At 61.0% G+C, this 18,825-nt stretch overlaps 1 protein-coding gene across 10 annotated transcripts in view; it reads right to left on the bottom strand.

Annotated features, from left to right (window-relative positions):
• Positions 1-18,825, bottom strand: part of COL18A1 (collagen type XVIII alpha 1 chain) — a 115,540-nt gene that overhangs the window by 16,101 nt on the left and 80,614 nt on the right. For all 10 annotated transcript variants that reach the window (XM_034947947.3, XM_063601265.1, XM_034947951.3 and 7 more), the window contains 17 exons: positions 13,673-13,804; positions 13,156-13,218; positions 12,223-12,249; positions 11,141-11,176; positions 10,017-10,088; positions 9,240-9,275; positions 8,796-8,885; positions 7,535-7,564; positions 7,386-7,412; positions 6,488-6,550; positions 6,138-6,212; positions 5,124-5,150; positions 4,780-4,833; positions 4,263-4,337; positions 3,190-3,258; positions 2,666-2,708; positions 2,097-2,159 (listed from right to left, as the gene is read on the bottom strand). In XM_034947947.3, the coding sequence (XP_034803838.3) occupies positions 2,097-2,159; positions 2,666-2,708; positions 3,190-3,258; positions 4,263-4,337; positions 4,780-4,833; positions 5,124-5,150; positions 6,138-6,212; positions 6,488-6,550; positions 7,386-7,412; positions 7,535-7,564; positions 8,796-8,885; positions 9,240-9,275; positions 10,017-10,088; positions 11,141-11,176; positions 12,223-12,249; positions 13,156-13,218; positions 13,673-13,804 (982 nt within the window). The remainder of the gene's footprint in view (positions 1-2,096; positions 2,160-2,665; positions 2,709-3,189; positions 3,259-4,262; positions 4,338-4,779; positions 4,834-5,123; positions 5,151-6,137; positions 6,213-6,487; positions 6,551-7,385; positions 7,413-7,534; positions 7,565-8,795; positions 8,886-9,239; positions 9,276-10,016; positions 10,089-11,140; positions 11,177-12,222; positions 12,250-13,155; positions 13,219-13,672; positions 13,805-18,825) is intronic.

Raw genomic sequence — 18,825 nt, 5'->3', positions numbered from 1 at the left:
AGCCTCTGACCCCACTGTTCCTGGGATGCCATGCGGGGCAGCCCACGCGGGTTCCCACGGGAGCCTCTGACCTCACTGTTCCTGGGATGCCATGCGGGGCAGCCCACGCGGGTTCCCATGGGAGCCTCTGACCCCACCGTTCCTGGGATGCCATGCGGGGCAGCCCACGCGGGTTCCCGAGGGAGCCTCTGACCCCACCGTTCCTGGGATGCCATGCGGGGCAGCCCACGCGGGTTCCCGAGGGAGCCTCTGACCCCACTGTTCCTGGGATGCCATGCGGGGCAGCCCACGCGGGTTCCCACGGGAGCCTCTGACCCCACTGTTCCTGGGATGCCATGCGGGGCAGCCCACGCGGGTTCCCACGGGAGCCTCTGACCCCACTGTTCCTGGGATGCCATGCGGGGCAGCCCACGCGGGTTCCCGCGGGAGCCTCTGACCCCACTGTTCCTGGGATGCCATGCGGGGCAGCCCACGCGGGTTCCTGAGGGAGCCTCTGACCTCCCTGTCGCTGGGACGCCGGTTCCTGCCAGCGTTGTCTCTCCCCATCTCTGCACTCCTTTCCCTTGGCCTTGTCTTCCCCCTGAAATGCCCTCCACCGCCGACACAGCTCGGGTCTGGAGTGGCTGGCCTGCATGTCATCCTCGTTCTGAAAGCCACGGGAGTACCACTGGCTGTCGGAGTCTACACTGGCAATTGACTTTCTTGGATATTTTGGAAACCATTTATGGTCTTCTGGCTTCTCCCATTTTGTTGAGAAATCTTGTCAGTCTAATTGTTGATCCTTCAAATGAGTGGAATGCTCTGAGCCTTCCTTGGCTTTGGAAGAGCATCAGCCATTCCGCCTGCAAACACTGTTCCCTCTGGAGCCCTCGGAGCCCTCGTTCTGGCTCCCAGGGACAAGCAATCCCACGTCGACCAAAACCTGTACACAGGTCTCAATCTCCAACTGTTCCGCCTTCAGCCCCAGGTTCATCCTGACACCTCTGAGCTTCCCAGCTCTCTGCTGCCATCTCCAGACTTCCTGTGGCTTTTGAATGTGTGACCTTCAGAGTTCAAGGTGGGTCTGATGACCCCATGAGCTGGGCCTCCTGGTCTGGTGTGTCACTGGCCTCTTCTCCTGGTTTCTGGTCATCTGTGCATCATTCACTCCTTCCTGGGCGTCGTGTGTGACGCTGAGAGATCCAAGGCTGGCACGGGTGCATCTTCCATCTTCCCGCTTGCTTTCTGCCTGCCTTTGCCTCCACAGGCCTTAAGGATGTCCCAGCCCAGACTTGGCCTCTGCCTGCCTGGTCCCTTCCCACCCCGGAGTGCAGCCCCAGCAAGAGCAGGTATGGCGGCCTCCTCTGCAGAGGACCCTGGCGGCGAGAAGGGACCGTGGCGGCGAGAGGGGACCCCGGCGGCGAGAGGGGACCGTGGCGGCGAGAGGGGACCGTGGCGGCGAGAGGGGACCCTGGCGGCGAGAGGGGACCCTGGCGGTGAGAGGCGCCCGAGGCTGGCCTGGCTCTCTGGGCTTCTGCTCTGCCAGCCCCCAGACATCCTCAAACAGTGGTTTTCTCACATTTTATCCAGCTGTTCTCAGTGATCTTGGCAGGACATCCAAGCAGCCCTGCCACCCTCAATGGAGGTGGGGCTCAGGGGGGAATTCTTGTCCTTTGGGGGAGCAGGGGTGCTGGGCTCACCCTCCAGACGGCCTGTCGGGCAACGCCTCCTTCCCACATGAAACCCTGGAGAGTTTCTCGACAGAGAGTCCTCCAGTGCCGACCCCCAGCCCCGTGGAGGGGAGGGGGCATCTCAGGACACTGAAGCTGCTGTGTCTCTGCGCAGTGCCCACCTGGGTCTAGCATGGAAGGGCAGCCATCTGCTCCTCAGGAGGTGATGGGGCTATCTTGCTGGGCCTGTGCCCTGCAGCCACCCTCGCCCCCAAATCCAGGTCCTACGAGGCCATCAACCCAGAAGGGGCTTCCTTCCTCCCGCAGGGTGAGGTGGTCACCACCCAGTGAGGGTCCAGGACCTGCTTGTGGTGGCGGCTCTAGGTGTGACACTTCAGTGCTGGCCACGCCATGGCTCTCCTGCCTGGGATGTCCAGAGTTGCTCACCTGGTGGTCCGGGGGGGCCCACTTCTCCTTTGGCGCCCTTGGGTCCTGGAGGGCCCTGATTCCCTGGAGGAAGAGAGACCCAGTGCCCATCAGGAATGTGCCAGGGAGGACTCCAGGGTGGTGCCCCTCCTGCCCAAAATGCCCCAGTGCCTGGGGGCCTGGATGGGGGGGCATCAGATGGACATGGGGACAGTCAGGGTAGGAGCTGCTGGAGAGCAGGGGCGCCCTGGGTCCCCGTCAGCAGGCCATGTGGGGGCCAGGCCACACCTGCAGGGCACGTGCTGACCAACAGGAGGGACGGGGCTGCTTCCACCCTGCTTTGGCCAGAGAAGCAAAATCTCAATGGAGAACAGCAAATGGGGGCCACCCCAAGGTCAGGTCCTGGACGGCTGTGCTGGGAGGGCCCGCAGGAAGGGCCAAGGTCATCGGAACTGGGGCGTGGGCTGGGCGTGTAGCACTGGCCTCGGGGCACTGGGGGAGTCTCACTGCTGCTGGCACGGGAAGGAAGGTGGGGCTCTGGAGCATCCCTTCAGAGCCTGTATCCCCGGCTGTGAGCCCAGGGCCCTCACCTGGCAATCCTGGAGGCCCGGGGCGGCTGGACTCAGCAAACACCTGCAAGGAACGGGGAGAGGCGGCTGCTGAGGGCGATGTTCTGAAACGGAGGCCACCACCACTCAGGGGTCCCCAAGCCCAGAAGCACCAGCCCCTGTATGAGGCCACATAGCAGCCTACCCCAGTCAGAGACGGGAGGGAACAGGGGTATGGAGAGCAGGAGCCACGGCCTGACGCCACTTGGCCCTCATCGGTCACTTCACCTTGCTGAGCCTGGGAAAATGGGGGTGCCCCTAGCAACCCTGGGCTCAGGCCCTTAGCAGAGCCAGCTGGAAGCAGCTCCACACCCAGAGAGCCCTCCCTTTCCCAGGCCTTCACCTTCCGTGGGAACTCAGCTGCTAATCCACTGCCCACCAGACTGGCACATCCTAGAAGAACCCCCAGACGCAGAGGCCAGGGGAGAAGAAGGCCCAGCCCCTCTGTGGGGCTCTGTGTGACAGCCAAGGGTGGCTGCAGGACAGTGGGTGCCCCGGGGACTTACATTGCTGTCATAAACGGGAGTCCCTGGAGGGCCTGGGGGCCCTGGAGGTCCTGGGGGGCCGGGCATTCCCTGTGGGGAGGGCAGAGAGCTGTTAGGCTTATGGCCTGCCTGTCAGGCAGCCACTGGGAGCAGAGACAGTTCAGAAAAATCAGAAAAATCAGAAACCTGACCAGGCAGACCTCTGACCAGGCAAAACCGAGAATGCAGTGGGTCACTCGGGCCACGTCTCCCTGAGGACAGGAACTGGCCCCGGCCCCACCTCATCCCACGCTGGAGTCGTGCACAGACGTCCCTCGGGAGGGGTGAAGAGGCCACCGGGTCTGCGTCTCAGGTAAAAAGGGGACTGAAAATGCCCCACCCTGCTGACATCAGGAAGACAAAGCTTCTTGGCTCAAAAGACAGCAGAGTGGACGCCTTTGGGCTGAGCGGGAGAACCCCCAGCATGGAGGGCTTGGAGGGCATGGAGGGCATGGAGGACATGGCCCAGGCCCATGGATGCCCTGCTGAGAATCCACGGGGGCCTGTTGTGTGTATGTGTGTATATGAGTGCACATGTGTGCATATATGTGTATTGGTGTGTATGCATGTGTATATGTATGTGTGCATGAGTATACATGTGCAGTGTGTATGCCCATCATGGAATGGGCCAGGGAGGGCTCATAGTCATGTATATGAATACACATGTGTATACGTGCACATGTATGAGTGTATGTATATACCTGTATGGGTGTGCATGTGGACAGGCCCGTATATGCATGAATACATGTGTATATGTGCACCTATGTGGAGTGTATGGGCATGTGTACACACATGAGCACGTGTGGAGGTATGTGTGCACACATGTATGAGTACGGCCATATATGTGCGTGCATGTTTGAGTGGGCACACGTGTGCATGTGTGTGTGGACATGTATGACTGTGCATGGGTATGGCATGACCAGTGCTGTGTGGCCACATGGCAGGGCTGCTTATAAGTGGCCTCTGAGAGGAGCTGCAGGACCCCAGGCTGTGGCCAGGCCATTCCCAGGTCCTGGTCTCCCAGCCACCCAGTCTGCCCCTTGAGAGACACTCACCCTCATGCCAAATCCAAGGCTGGCATCTCCCGGCTCCCCTTTCTCTCCTTTCAATCCGTTCATCCCGGGGCGACCCTGGGGCGGAGCACAGGGGGTGGGGACTGCTGGGCACTGATCATTACCAGACACCTTCCCGCAGGGTGCCTGCCGTAGCCCCACGCCAGGCCCGGCCCGGCCCACGCTCAGCCTCACACGTTCCCAGCTCTCAGGCTACCCCGGCCCTTCTCACCCCTTTCCTGCACAAGGACCCTTTTGGGAGGAGGTGACTGAGCCTAGCACACACAGGCCCACTGCCCTGTCTGCCCCCAGGGCTTCCTCCTGGGTACTGGCCCCTCGTGGGGTACTGCCAGCCACATCCAGGACAAGAGCTGCGCTCAGGCAGGGCCGGTTCTTGGGGGAGGACAGTGGGTGCGGCGGCCGTCCACTCCCCTCTGGGCATGTCACCCCCGTGAGCCTGGGCTGCTCCCCACCTGCCAGACCCCATCTGCCGCCCCCACTGGAGACCCCAGGTCCTCACCGGCCGTCCAGGAAAGCCAATCTCTCCCTTGTACCCTGGCCGTCCGTATGGACCCTGCAAGAGGAAGGGAGCCAGGCTTAGTGGGGCAGACCCCGGCCCTTGACCACGAGTTGGGGGGTCCTGGGGAAGGGGAGGGGCCATGCAGAGCACAGCACCCTGGGCCACCCATCAGCTCGGAGGAGCCCACTGCAGCCTCACGCCGACACCTGCCCCACACGCTTTAAAACTGCACTAGGGAGATGAGCCCTGGGCCGCACAGCACAAGCTCAGCAGCCTCGGGCGACCATGTCCTTGGGGGCCGTCATGCCCGAGCTCAGTGCAGAGAAAGCCAGGGACCGACTTACCGGGGGTCCTCGGAAGCCCGGCTCTCCCTGAGCAAAAAAACAAGAAGACAGGGTTAGGTGGCAGCTTGTGCCCCACCTGGCAGCCTCTCTGAGGGCCCCTGTGGCAAAGGCACGGTTAGGTGGCTGCTTGTGCCCCACCTGACAGCCCCCCTAAGGGCCCCTGTGGTCCCTTTGGGTGCACTGGGCCGTCCCCAAGGTACAGGCAGCCCTGGGGAGGACAGGAGCCACTGGTGAGGGGAGGGTCGGGATTGGGGTTTGCGTCCAGGTTGGTGCGTGCATGCATGCCCCGGGGCCCTGAAGCAGGGGTGGAGGGTGGAGGGTGGAGGGCGTGTGCCACGCAGTGTCCTGGTTGCCACAGGCCCCAGCTCCAATGCACAGCTGGGTGGGATAGTGGAGCTCTCACTGGGCCTGGGGATCCTGTGTCTGAGGCCCACCCCAAACACCCCGGAGGGCTCACTGCTCCGTCTGAAAGTGGGAGAGCCGGTGCCCCACACTCCAAAGATCCAGGCTTCTCCCCAGGACCCTCCCCGAGGGCTTTTCTGGGCGGCTGCCTGCTGGGGGTGGGGACGCAGGCACAGGCCCCTTGAGGAACTGACTCCGGGCCCTGCCCACAGCATCAGGGCCCCCAGGAAGAGGCTGGAGGGGCAGCCAGAAACCTGCTGAGGCTGAGCTGGTACAGCCTGGGCTCCTGCACCCCACAGGCCAGGCCCCAGGGAGGCGCGAGCTCAGAGCTGCAGCCCACTGAGAACCTCCCCTCGGCAGGGTGGGCTCAGGGGTAGGGAGAGGACGAGGGGCAGGGAGAGGATGAGGGGCAGGGAGAGGACGAGGGGCTGGCGGGACCGCCGACATGGGTGCGAGAAAGGAGGGGCCACCAGGGCCAGGCCTGGATGGTGGAGCCCTGCTTGGGAGAGGCTCATGCATCAGGAGCCAGACCCTCAGGAAGACCCTCCCCAGGCTGTCTCCACGGCCCCAGGAGCCCCCACACCCGCTGGAAGGAGGCTGCCCGGCCCTCACCTTGGCTCCTTTCTGGGCAGGGCCCAGGGCACTGCCGTCGGGGCTGAAGATGCTGCCCGGTTCACCCTTCTCACCCTGGAATGGCAGGAGGTCCAGCAGAGTCAGGGCCAGCTCCTTCCCCACAAAGCCTCACCCAGAGCCCCGAAGGCAGGGCCGCTGTGACTGGGCCTCGCAACCTGGGTCCTTTCACGGGAGGTGACCACAGGGACGGCCCGAGCGGGGATGCACCCCTCACATGTCACAGCAGCAGCCGGGGCGTCCCAGGTCCCTCCCAACAGTGGTCATCTGGGCAGGCTGGAGCCACCCCTGGGTCACAAAGGGGGTTGAGGGACAGCACCTGAGCACCTTACCTTGGGTCCCGGGGAGCCTCGTTCGCCCTTAGAGCCCAGGTTGCCCTTGGGTCCTGCAGGTCCCTGGAATGGAGGCCAGGCCGTGAGGCCCGAGCGGCTGGCATCTCCCCCATCCCCGACGGCTGCTCCATCTCCCCCGACAGCTGCCCCCCGCAATATGCCTGCCTTGTCAGCCCCACCAGGGCCCCTCCCGGCCCCAGCCTCACTCTGGACACTGCAGGCCTCCGCAGGTGACCCCCACCAGGACACCTCCCGGCCCCAGCCTCACTCTGGACACTGCAGGCCTCCGCAGGTGACCCCCACCAGGACACCTCCCGGCCCCAGCCTCTCTCTGGACACTGCAGGCCTCCGCAGGTGACCCCCACCAGGACACCTCCCGGCCCCAGCCTCACTCTGGACACTGCAGGCCTCCGCAGGTGACCCCCACCAGGACACCTCCCGGCCCCAGCCTCACTCTGGACACTGCAGGCCTCCGCAGGTGACCCCCACCAGGACACCTCCCGGCCCCAGCCTCACTCTGGACACTGCAGGCCTCTGCAGGTGACCCCCACCAGGATACCTCCCGGCCCCAGCCTCACTCTGGACACTGCAGGCCTCTGCAGGTGACCCCCACCAGGATACCTCCCGGCCCCAGCCTCACTCTGGACACTGCAGGCCTCTGCAGGTGCAAGGAGCTGCCTCACCCTCACGGGTGCCCACCCAGCACAGGGCCTGCCAGGGGCTCTCGCCCACATCCCACTCCCATCATTTCCTTGGGGGCAGTGACTGTCGCTATCCCTCGGGCCTGACAAGGCCCACCCCAGCTCGACCGGGCTGCTCTGTGCTACCAGGTGGAGACCCCTCCCCAGCCGGGAGGGCAGTGGCAGGCAGCATGCAGCTCTGGCACCAGGTTACTCACGGGAAAGCCTGCGAAACCCGGCCGGCCCTGGGGAAAGAGGGACGGCGTCAGCTGGGGTCATCACGCACCCTCGCGCCTGCCCGGACCCCACCCAGCCTTGTACCCAGGTCCCCGCAGGCCCGTCTCTTAGAAGCCGGGCAGGCACATACCTCAGGTCCCGGCACGCTCAGGACGGATCCCTGTCCACGAGCAAAAGGAAAAATCGGAAACAAAGAGCCGCGTTTAAAATTAAACTGGACTTGAGCGACTTACAGATCAACAAAACACCAAACCAGGAAATTCAAGGAAAATGTTGCTTTCCAGTCTTCCTGGGCCTGGGGCATCCCTCCTGCAGCACAGACGCCCCTCAGCTCAGAGCAGCTGGATGCAGACTCCAGACGCCCTAAGGGCCATGGTTTTTACTTCCATTTTGTTTTAAAATGCTCCTGCCTCTGCTAGACGCTCCCTTGCTTGCCGGCAGAGGTGGCTCGGCCTACGGGAGGCTTTTCTGATGTTCTGATGTCTTGACCGTCACGCCGAGGTCCCTGTGGCCTCTCGGGCTGCCCCTGCCTCCCGATGTCTGTCTGCCTGCTCCTAGCAAAGCCGTGCTGGGGCAAGCCCTCTCCTGCCTGTTCCCAACTCTGCCCCTCCTCTCAAGACTGTTAGAGTCCCACCTCCTAGGTGGGGAGCTGGAGCACAAGGGTTAGGTAACTTGTCCAGTGTCACACAGCTGACGGTGCCTGCTCTCAGCTCTGCCCCGGGCAGCCCCCCTTCCACTGGTGGCCACAGAGAAGCAGGGATCTGAACCCCTGGCCACACCCAGCTCTGCTGCCCTGGGCACTGCATCTGCCCAGGGCTCAGCTCCCTGCCCAGAGTGGGGCTTGGTCCCTGTGTTCCATATGGCTGGGCGGAGACGCGTCTGCCTCTCTGAGGCCAGGGTGGCACAGGGACCAGTGGGATGCACTGCTGGCAGGTGCAGAGGGTGCAGCTGAGAGGCCTGATGGACGGGCCGCAGTGGGGGAAGAAGGTTCCGGAACCAACACAACCTTCACCAGAGGGCCAAGGGTGCATCTGCTTCTTCTGACGGGGCAGCTGGGTGACTACATGCAGCTTTGGGGCCACAGTGTCAAGGACACAGGGACTGAGCCCAATGGGAGCCTTTGACGTAAAAACACTGGCCCCTGTGCAGGCCCTCCCCCCTCCCCGGTGTCTCCAACACCACATGGAGCTGGGCTCCCCAGGCGTCTCTGACCGAGGGCGTCTCTGACCGAGGGCCTCTGCAGCCCCCACCGTGGAGGTGGAGTGTAGACTGGCAGTCAGGGCCTGTCCTGACCTGGGGGGTGTGGGGGTGTGTAGGGGGCTCGGGGAGGGATCTCTGCACCCAGTGGGGGGTCTGGACAGATTGGGTGCCCACCCACGCAGCGTCCTTACGTCCTGCTCCGACACGTAGACCACAGGCCCCGGGGGTCCGGGGGGGCCAGGGAGGCCCGGCTGCCCGACTCCGTCCTTCCCTGGATCTCCCTGGAAGAGGAGGCCACACGTCCGGCATTTCATCTCAACCGCTCTGGCCAGGACCCCAGAGTCCACCCAGCCCTGGAGGGGGTGCCCAGAGCCCATGGTGGGTGAGGAGGCACCCGGGGCTGTGGACTGTGGCCTTGGAGCCCCCTGCCAGGCAGGGCAGGCTCCAACAGGGACGGTTGAGCCACACACGCTGCCCCCAGCCTGAAAGCCACCCCTGTCAACTTGAGGGTCTTTGCCCTGAGTCTCTGAGGTCACACGGGCAGCAGGGGCACGGACCTGGGGGCAGCTGAGGCCAAACCTTCTGGGATGTCCCAGCGCCCCCCATCCCCATCCACCCGCCCCAGGGACACTCACCTTTTCTCCCTGGCTGCCTCTGTCTCCCTTTGGCCCCTGAAGAGACAGGAAGGAAATGGTTCATCACCAACAGAAACAGGAGCCCCTGGCCCCCCGTGAGGGATGGCTCTGATGAAGATGTGGGGTTCTTTATTCCCGACCGGCTGGGGCCTGGGAGGGAGGCAGCCACCAAGAGCCCTGACGGAGACTTATACTTAACTCCTGGCGCTCAGAGACCCGGGAGTGGGCACACGGAGGCCCAGAGACCCGGGAGGGCACACGGAGGCCCAGGGACCTGGGAGGGCACACGGAGACCCAGGAGGGCACACAGAGGCCCAGAGACCCGGGAGTGGGAACAGGGAGGCCCAGAGACCCAGGAGTGGGCACACGGAGGCCCAGGGACCCGGGAGGGCACATGGAGGCCCAGGGACCCAGGAGGGACACACGGAGACCCAGGAGGGCACACCGAGGCCCAGAGACAAGGGAGGACACACGGAGGCCCAGGGACACGGGAGGACACACGGAGGCCCAGGGACCCGGGAGGGCACACGGAGACCCAGGGACCCGGGAGGGCACACGGAGACCCAGGGACACGGGAGGGCACACGGAGGCCCAGGGACCCGGGAGGGCACACGGAGGCCCAGGGACCCGGGAGGGCACATGGAGGCCCAGGGACCCGGGAGGGCACACGGAGGCCCAGGGACCCGGGAGGGCACACCTCGTGCCAGCTTTCATCTTGGCATAGTCCCTTCAGGGCTCCACGCCCCCCTGCACCCTGGGCCCACCAAGGCAACTCACCTGGGGCCCAGCAATGCCCTCTCTGCCAGGGAGGCCGGGGAACCCGGGGACTCCATCTGCTCCAACTTCTCCCTGAAAGGGTCATATGGAGGACGCAGGGCATTGGCCACATGCCCAGGAATGCAGGAACCCCCACGAGGAGTCCAGGGCACCCGTGGACGTGGTGATGGCCTGGGCTTCTCTCTCTCACCCCTGTGGGCCTGAGCAGGGGCTGTGGAGGGATGGAGGAGTGGGGGAGGGGGGAGTCGGGGGGAGGGGGGAGTGGGGAAGGAGGTGTGGGGGACAGGGAAGTGGGGGAGGGTGTGGGGGAGGGTGTGGGGGAGGAGGTGTGGGGCAGGGGGAAGTGGGGGAGGGGGAAGTGGGGGAGGAGGTGTGGGGGAGGGGGAAGTGGGGGAGGGGGAAGTCGGGGAGGAGGTGTGGGGGAGGGGGAAGTCGGGGAGGAGGTGTGGGGGATGGGGGTGTGGGGGAGGGGGAAGTGGGGGAGGGGGAAGTGGGGGAGGGTGTGGGGGAGGAGGTGTGGGGCAGGGGGAAGTGGAAGGGGAAGTAGGGGAGGAGGTGTGGGGGAGGGGGAAGTCGGGGAGGAGGTGTGGGGGAGGGGGAAGTCGGGGAGGAGGTGTGGGGGAGGGGGAAGTCGGGGAGGAGGTGTGGGGGAGGGGGAAGTCGGGGAGGAGGTGTGGGGGACGGGGGTGTGGGGGAGGGGGAAGTGGGGGAGGGTGTGGGGGAGGGGGAAGTGGGGGAGGGTGTGGGGGAGGAGGTGTGGGGCAGGGGGAAGTGGGGGAGGGGGAAGTTGGGGAGGAGGTGTGGGGGAGGGGGAAGTGGGGGAAAAGAAGGGAGAGGCGGGAGGCCAGTGGCAGGGGCCGACGGGGCCTGCACAGCCAGACAGCTGGGAGGGAGGAAGGCCATGTTCCTGATGCAGTCAAACCTGGGGGTGCCCTGGGGTTGGGTGCCCTGCAGGTGGGTATCCTGGGGGTTGCCTTTGAAACCAGCACGTCTTCAATTATAAAGAAACAAAGCAGTGGCAGGAAGAGCGGGGGAGGCTGCCCCGAGCTGATCTCCGCAGGTGTCCAGCTGGGCCCTCCCTGCCTCTGCCTGGCCACGTCCCTGAACCCGGGCACAGTGCTTACCTTCGCCCCTGGCAGCCCAGGCACGCCAGGATCCCCCTAAGTGAATAAAGGGGCTCGGTGAGCACCTGCTGGGGCCAGCCCAGTCCTCAGGCAGCGTCCACCCCGGGTGAAGGGAAGGGTGAGTTACCCAGGATGCATCTCACCGCCCTCCCCCAGCCCAGAGCCGAGGGGTCCCAGGGACACTGAGCAACTTGTGCAGGGACCCCATGGCCCAGGCTGGCTGAAGGCACCCGGCCGGGACGGCTGCGGAACCTGGGGACATATTCCATCACTAGGACTGCAGACTGCAAGAGGAACCCCGCTGAGACGGCCTCATTCAAACAATTTAAGAAAGCAAACACACGACCCTTCCCAAAAGTCAGCCTTTTGAGTGTCCCGATGTCTTGCAAATGAAAGCAAAGCATTCTCAAAGGAGCAGGTGCCATGGCAGGGGCTGGTGACACGTGAGAGTGCAGCCCCAGGGTGGGCCCCGTGCGCCCTTGGCCCCGCACGCAGCAGAGGACGCTTTGATGAGCACGCAGCGGGGTGAAAGGCGGCTGCTGCCCAGGGCCTAGGAGAGGAGGCTCCAGGCTCCCCACTCAGGCACCTGCCCTGGGAGCTTTGGGGCCTGGGCAGGGGTGGGGTCTTCGGGGCCAGGCTGGGGGCTAGTGTCCCCCAGGGATGGGGGGAGCAGAGGACAAAGCTCCTGGGTCCTACAAGGTCACCACGGCTCTGTCCCTGAGCCCAGGAGTCCACCTGTCCCTGAGGCTGAGGTGGGGACCCTGAGTTCTTCCCCTATGCCCCTCTTTTCGGCCCAAGTCTGAGAATATGCTTCAGGTGTGTGAACCCAGGAATCTTGATTCCTGGGCTTCGGAGAGAGAACGGGACAATGGCCCCTTAACGCTGGAAGTCTAGGTTGGGGGTGGTGTGCGATTATTTCCCTGTCAGGCTTTTTTGCTGTATTTTGCAAACTTCCCAGGATGAATTCATCCTACTCCTGCCATCAGAAAACCTGAGGCAAGGCCCTGTCTCCCCCAGCCCCAAGGTGTCGAGACCAGGGCCAAGCCAGCAACCACAGAAACCCAGGCATATCTGTCACTGACCTTGAGTCCCGGCAGGCCGGGGGGTCCCTGTCAGGGCAGAGGAGACACAGTGTTAGTGCAGCTGGAGGCCCTGCTGTGAGATGCTTCTGCCGCAAGAAAAGCCCGCTAGTAACAGTCAAGATTTCAAAATACGTGTGTAAAAGGAAATGTACTAAGTTAAAATGGTAAAGCCATTCTAACTTACTATGGAATCAATTAGTTTCTGCCTAATTGAAATTTCTCATTCATTTTGCTCCGAGTAAGAAATGTGTCCCAGCCACCCGTGCTCTCAACAGGCTGAGTCTCTGAGCATGAAGCTGGACGCTGTGGCTTCAGCCACCCCACGTGTCTTTTGGGCAGGGCTGTGGCCCCGGGGGCTCCTCCATACTGGCACCACGAGAGCGGGGGTGGTGTGGAGGGGACAGCGGGGGCAGGGGAGGAAGGAGCTTGTGGCCCCCGGGTCTGCCCCTGGCACGTCTGAGCTATCTGAACACAGTTGTTTTGGGATTTTGGTCACTCCTTGCTGGCCCTAACCCTGAGCAGTATACATGTTAACAGTAGAAGAAAGTGGCGATTTCATAGGAATTTCACATTCTACTCAGGCCAAACATTTGTTACTACCCAAAATTGGGGCCACAAAAAGAATGTGATGACTTGAATTTCCCCGGAAAGGCCTTTCAGGGGGCATGCGGCCCCGTGTTCCTCTGTCTTGGCCACTCACAGTGTCTCCCACTTTGAGGCCTGCCCTCACCCCGTGACTTTAGTTCAACGAAGGGGCATCTCCGAAGAGGGAGGGTGGCCCGCGGGGCACAGCGCCCGCCACACGTGGTCCTCACGGCTCTGCAGGGCGGCTTCCGATCCCATGCAAGGCCGGTGGCTCTCGGGGACACTCTCCTGCCCCAGGCAACACCCCCTTACCCCTCAGAGCCGGCCACGCCCAGCTCACAACACTACCTGTGGCCCAGCAGCGCTTCGGGCTGTTGACCAGAAGGGCCCCCCGGAGCCTTCCATGTCATCCTGGAAGAGACACACAAGACACGTAGGGGCCTGTGTCCCTTCTTAGGGAAGGACCCCTCCCTGGGGCGGCACTGCCCGAGAGGAGGGTGGGACATGCTTTGGGGCCACGGTGGCCTGGGGAGCCGCCGTTCTCGGATGGGGACTGTCTACCTGGTGGCAGGGCCTGGGTAGGGCCCCCCCGGGGCAGCCCGTCTCGGGTCAGCTCATTCGCTCTTGGTCAGGGCACAGGTGCTGGGGCATGGCTGGGCCGAGATCCCCATCAGCACCGTGGGGCACGGGCGACGGGCGACAGACTCAAGCCCCACCATGGGGAATATGGAATCCCAGGCCGAGGGAGTGCCAGCAAGGCCACCGCCCAGGACGTGCTGCTCTGTGAGTGAGATGCCAGGGGTAGTAGGGCTGGGGCAACGGCAGCCCCCGGCTCTCCAGGGGGTCAGGTGTAGGCGGTACTCACAAATCCAGCGGGGAGTCCTGGTCCTGGTGGCCCAGGGGGCCCAGGGGGGCCTGGTGGTCCAGCGGGTCCAGGGGCTCCTGCCAGGCCGCTCTCCCCACGAGCGCCAGCAGGACCGGGGTCTCCCTTGCTCCCCTGCGTGGGGTGAGGAGAGCGTGTCAGGACCCAGCCCAGCCCCCGCTGGCCCTGCAACCCCAGTGTAGACACGTTTTCTTATGATGCTTTCTAAACCCTGCAAATCAAAAGGTAAGGAACATTCTGCCAAGCAACGCAGGCCCCACAGCAGCCTTTCTTCTAACTTTACGACACGATTTCAGCCACACAGAAACACAACTGAGGAGAGAGCCACGGAGCCTGAACTTGGTCGGGGTTGGGCCCACATGCACAGCGGGAGGCCCACATGCACAGTGGGAGGTGCACACGGCACCCTCGTTACCTCCAGCCCTGGCTCCCAGGCAGGCGAGGGGAGAAGAGAGGAGAGAGGAGAGGAGGCTCAGGGCCCTGGGACCAGCCCTGGCTTCCAGGCAGGCGAGGGGAGAAGAGAGGAGAGAGGAGAGGAGGCTCAGGACCCTGGGACCAGCCCTGGCTCCCGGGCAGGCGAGGGGAGAAGAGAGGAGAGAGGAGAGGAGGCTCAGGGCCCTGGGACCAGCCCTGGCTTCCAGGCAGGCGAGGGGAGAAGAGAGGAGAGAGGAGAGGAAGCTCAGGACCCTGGGACCACGGGGGCTAGGGTGGACACAGGCGTTGTGGTGACTCTATTAGTCCGAAAGCCGTGAGAAGCAGGCGAGCCCGGAGGCGTGTGCTGGAGCCATCGGTGACCCAAGGCTCCAGCCACCTGGAGTGTGAGGTGAGAGCCCGGTGTGGGGGGCGTGAGGGAGGGAGGCCCTGGGGCAGGGGTCCCGCTGTGATGTGGCCCAGCTGCACCACCCCTCTCGTCACAGCCACAAGCTCCCTGAGCCTCGGTTTCCGTGGCTGTAGACGGAGAGGCCCAGGGTTCCTTCCCCGGCTCGGGACAGAGCGGAATGAGATAGTGTGAGCCCAGCACTGTCCACAAATGGGGCAGGAATGTGACCCGCTGCCTTGATATGGTCACAGGCCCAGCTGGAGGAAGGAAACCCCCTCTGTGGGGAAGGGTCCTTCCTGCTTCCCATGTCCCCCACAGGGGCTGGGCCCCCAAGCCAGAGCTTTCCCCGCCCTCCACCCGCCAAGGTGATCCTCGACTGCCTCCTGTCTCCTCCCTTCTAGGGATGGGTCTCCACTGCGGCCACCCTCCAACAGCTGGGTCGTAACAGATGGGCACCATGTACACCCACTTAGCTTGAGGGCTGACTTCATGAGAATCTTAGATTTTACTTTCTTGGCTTTAATCTGTCTTAGTGCCTGGCATCCTTTTATCATCTTTAAAAATCTAATTTTTTTTCTTTTTGGACACAGGGTCTCACTCTGTTGCCCAGGCTAGAGCACAGTGGCATGATTGTAGCTTACTATAGCCTTGAACTCCTGGACTCAAATAATCCTCCCGCCTCAGCCTCCCAAAGTGCTAGGATTACAGGTGTGAGCCATCGTGTCCAGCCTCATCTAATTTTTGATCTTTAAAAAGTGCCTATAAAAAAGTTTGTTTAGGCCGAGTGTGGTGGCTCACGCCTGTAATCCCAGCACTTTGGGAGGCCGAGGCAGGTGGATCACCTGAGGGCAGGAGTTCGAGACCAGCCTGGCCATCATGACGAAACCCTGCCTCTACTAAAAAAAAAAAAAAAAAATACAAAAATTAGCCAGGCATGGTGGCGGATGCCTGTAGTCCCAGTTACTTGGGAGGCTGAGGCAGGAGACTCACTTGAAACCGGGAGGCTGAGATTGCAGTGAGCTGAGACCACACCACTGCACTCCAGCCTGGGTGAGAGCGAGACTCTGTCTCCAAAAAAAGGTTTGTTGAAAACCTCTTTCTAATTTCATCCCTTTTTTCTTCATTTTCTATTTGGTTTACAATTAGGTTGTAGGGTTCTAGAATCCTTATTCATGTTACTTGACATTTTTGTTTTTTTAAAACTTTCATTATTTTCATACATGCATATCTAATTTTGCTGATTTTAAAGCTGATCAAAATATTCCTCCCCTGCTTAACTCAAAGCCTACATGTGTACGCGTATGCACGCATACTAGACACACAGATGTGCCCACACACTACAAATACATGTGTGTGTACATATGCTAGAGAGATGTGTGTGCATGTGTGCTAGAAAAACGTGGGCACATACCTACATACATGTGTATGTGCACATAAGAGATGTGTGTGCACATGCCCCAGATACATGTATGTGTTGCATATACACGAGATACATGTGTGCACATATGCTAGAGATACATGTGCACACACATGAGATGTGTGCACATATGCTATGTGTATGCATGTGTATGTGCACATATGCTGGAGGCGTGCGTGTGTGTGCACATATGCTGGAGAGGTGCATGTGTGCATGTATGCTGGAGGTGTGTGTGCACATATTCTGGAGAGGTGTGTGTGTATGCGTGTGTGTGCACATATGCTGGAGATGTGCATGTGTGTGTGTGTGTGCACATATGCTGGAGAGGTGTGTGTGTGCTCACATATGCTGGAGAGGTGTGTGTGCGTGTGCACATATGCTGGAGAGGTGTGTGTGCACATATGCTGGAGAGGTGTGTGTGTGCTCACATATGCTAGAGAGGTGTGTGTGTGCTCACATATGCTGGAGAGGTGTGTGTGCTCACATATGCTGGAGAGGTGTGTGTGTGCTCACATATGCTGGAGAGGTGTGTGTGTGTACATATGCTGGAGATGTGTGTGTGTGCATGTATGCTGGAGATGTGTGTGCATGTGTGTGTGCGCACATATGCTGGAGGGGTGTGTGTGCGCACATATGCTGGAGATGTGTGAGTGTGTGCGTGTATGTGTGTGTGCACATGCTGGAGAGGTGTGCATGTGTGTGCACATATGCTGGAGATGTGTGTGCGCACATGCTGGAGAGGTGTGTGTGCGTGTGTGTGTGCACATATGCTGGAGGGGTGTGTGCGTGCACATATGCTGGAGATGTGTGTGCCTACGTGTGTGTGCACATATGCTGGAGAGGTGTGTGTGTGCACGCGTACATATGCTGGAGAGGTGTGTGTGTACATACGCTGGAGAGGTGTGTGTGCGTGTGCACATATGCTGGAGAGGTGTGTGTGTGCACGCGTACATATGCTGGAGAGGTGTGTGTGTACATACGCTGGAGAGGTGTGTGTGCGTGTGCACATATGCTGGAGAGGTGTGTGTACATATGCTGGAGAGGTGTGTGTGTGTACATATGCTGGAGAGGTGTGTGTGTGTGTACATATGCTGGAGAGGTGTGTGTGTATGTACATATGCTGGAGAGGTGTGCATGCATGTGTACATATGCTGGAGACATGTGTGCATGTGTACATATGCTGGAGAGGTGTATGTGCATGTGTACATATGCTGGAGAGGTGTGTGTGTGTGTACATATGCTGGAGAGGTGTGTGTGCACATATGCTGGAGAGGTGTGTGTGTGTACATATGCTGGAGAGGTGTGTGTGTGTGTGTACATATGCTGGAGAGGTGTGTGTGTATGTACATATGCTGGAGAGGTGTGCATGCATGTGTACATATGCTGGAGACGTGTGTGTGCATGTGTACATATACTGGAGAGGTGTGTGTGCATGTGTACATATGCTGGAGAGGTGTGTGTACATATGCTGGAGAGGTGTGTGTGTGTGTACATATGCTGGAGAGCTGTGTGTGCACATATGCTGGAGAGGTTGTGTGTGTGTACATATGCTGGAGAGGTGTGTGTGTGTACATATGCTGGAGAGGTGTGTGTGTGTGTACATATGCTGGAGAGGTGTGCATGCATGTGTACATATGCTGGAGACGTGTGCGTGCATGTGTACATATGCTGGAGAGGTGTGTGTGCATGTGTACATATGCTGGAGAGGTGTGTGTGTGTACATATGCTGGAGAGGTGTGTGTGTACATATGCTGGAGAGGTGTGTGTGCACATATGCTGGAGAGCTGTGTGTGTGTACATATGCTGGAGAGGTGTGTGTGTGTGTACATATGCTGGAGAGGTGTGTGTGTGTGTGTGTACATATGCTGGAGAGGTGTGTAGGTACATATGCTGGAGAGGTGTGCATGCATGTGTACATATGCTGGAGACATGTGTGTGCATGTGTACATATGCTGGAGAGATGTGTGTGCATGTGTACATATGCTGGAGAGGTGTGTGTGTGTACATATGCTGGAGAGGTGTGTGTGTGTGTACATATGCTGGAGAGGTGTGTGTGTGTGTACATATGCTGGAGAGGTGTGCATGCATGTGTAGATATGCTGGAGACGTGTGTGTGCATGTGTACATATGCTGGAGAGGTGTGTGTGTACATATGCTGGAGAGGTGTGTGTGCGTGTGCACATATGCTGGAGACGTGTGTGTGCATGTGTACATATGCTGGAGAGGTGTGTGTGTGCATGTGTACATATGCTGGAGAGGTGTGTGTGTGTGTACATATGCTGGAGAGGTGTGTGTGCATGTGTACATATGCTGGAGAGGTGTGTGTGTGTGTACATATGCTGGAGAGGTGTGTGTGTATGTACATATGCTGGAGAGGTGTGTGTGCATGTGTACATATGCTGGAGAGGTGTGTGTGTGTGTATGTGCACATGCATTCACTCCCAGCCCATGTCCTCTCAGCCCCTCCGGGTGCTCTCACCACCTGACTCGCAGCTGTCCTCTTCCTCACTCCTCTCCCCACTGGCCTTCCTTCCCTCATCACCCCCATCCTGGAGCTTGGCCATGCTCTGGGGAAAGTTCCCCGTTAGTGCCAACCCCGTCCAGCCCAAGGTGAGGAGCTCCTGATGTTTTGGACATGATTCGAGTGGGCGGCCCGCGGAAGCCTGGATCCTCCAGGGCACCTCCGGGGGCGTCTGTGGTGGGGTCGGCACGGATGCCGACTGGAGGCCCAGACCCGGCTCCCAGCCCCTCCTCTGCAGGGTTCTAGCTCCTCCTCCAGCTCAATTCCCGCAGAACAGAAGGAGGAAGTGGGTCGTTGTGGGGGTGTCAGATAAATTGTCTGGTCAAGCAGGCTGTGGCCCAGACCTCGGGCTGCCCGAAGGAAGGCTGGGTCCATGG

This window comes from Pan paniscus, chromosome 22 (assembly GCF_029289425.2).
Source record: "Pan paniscus chromosome 22, NHGRI_mPanPan1-v2.0_pri, whole genome shotgun sequence".
Lineage (NCBI taxonomy): Eukaryota > Metazoa > Chordata > Mammalia > Primates > Hominidae > Pan > Pan paniscus.
Note: the sequence above shows the minus strand (reverse complement) of the source record. Positions and strands in the feature narration are given on the sequence as shown.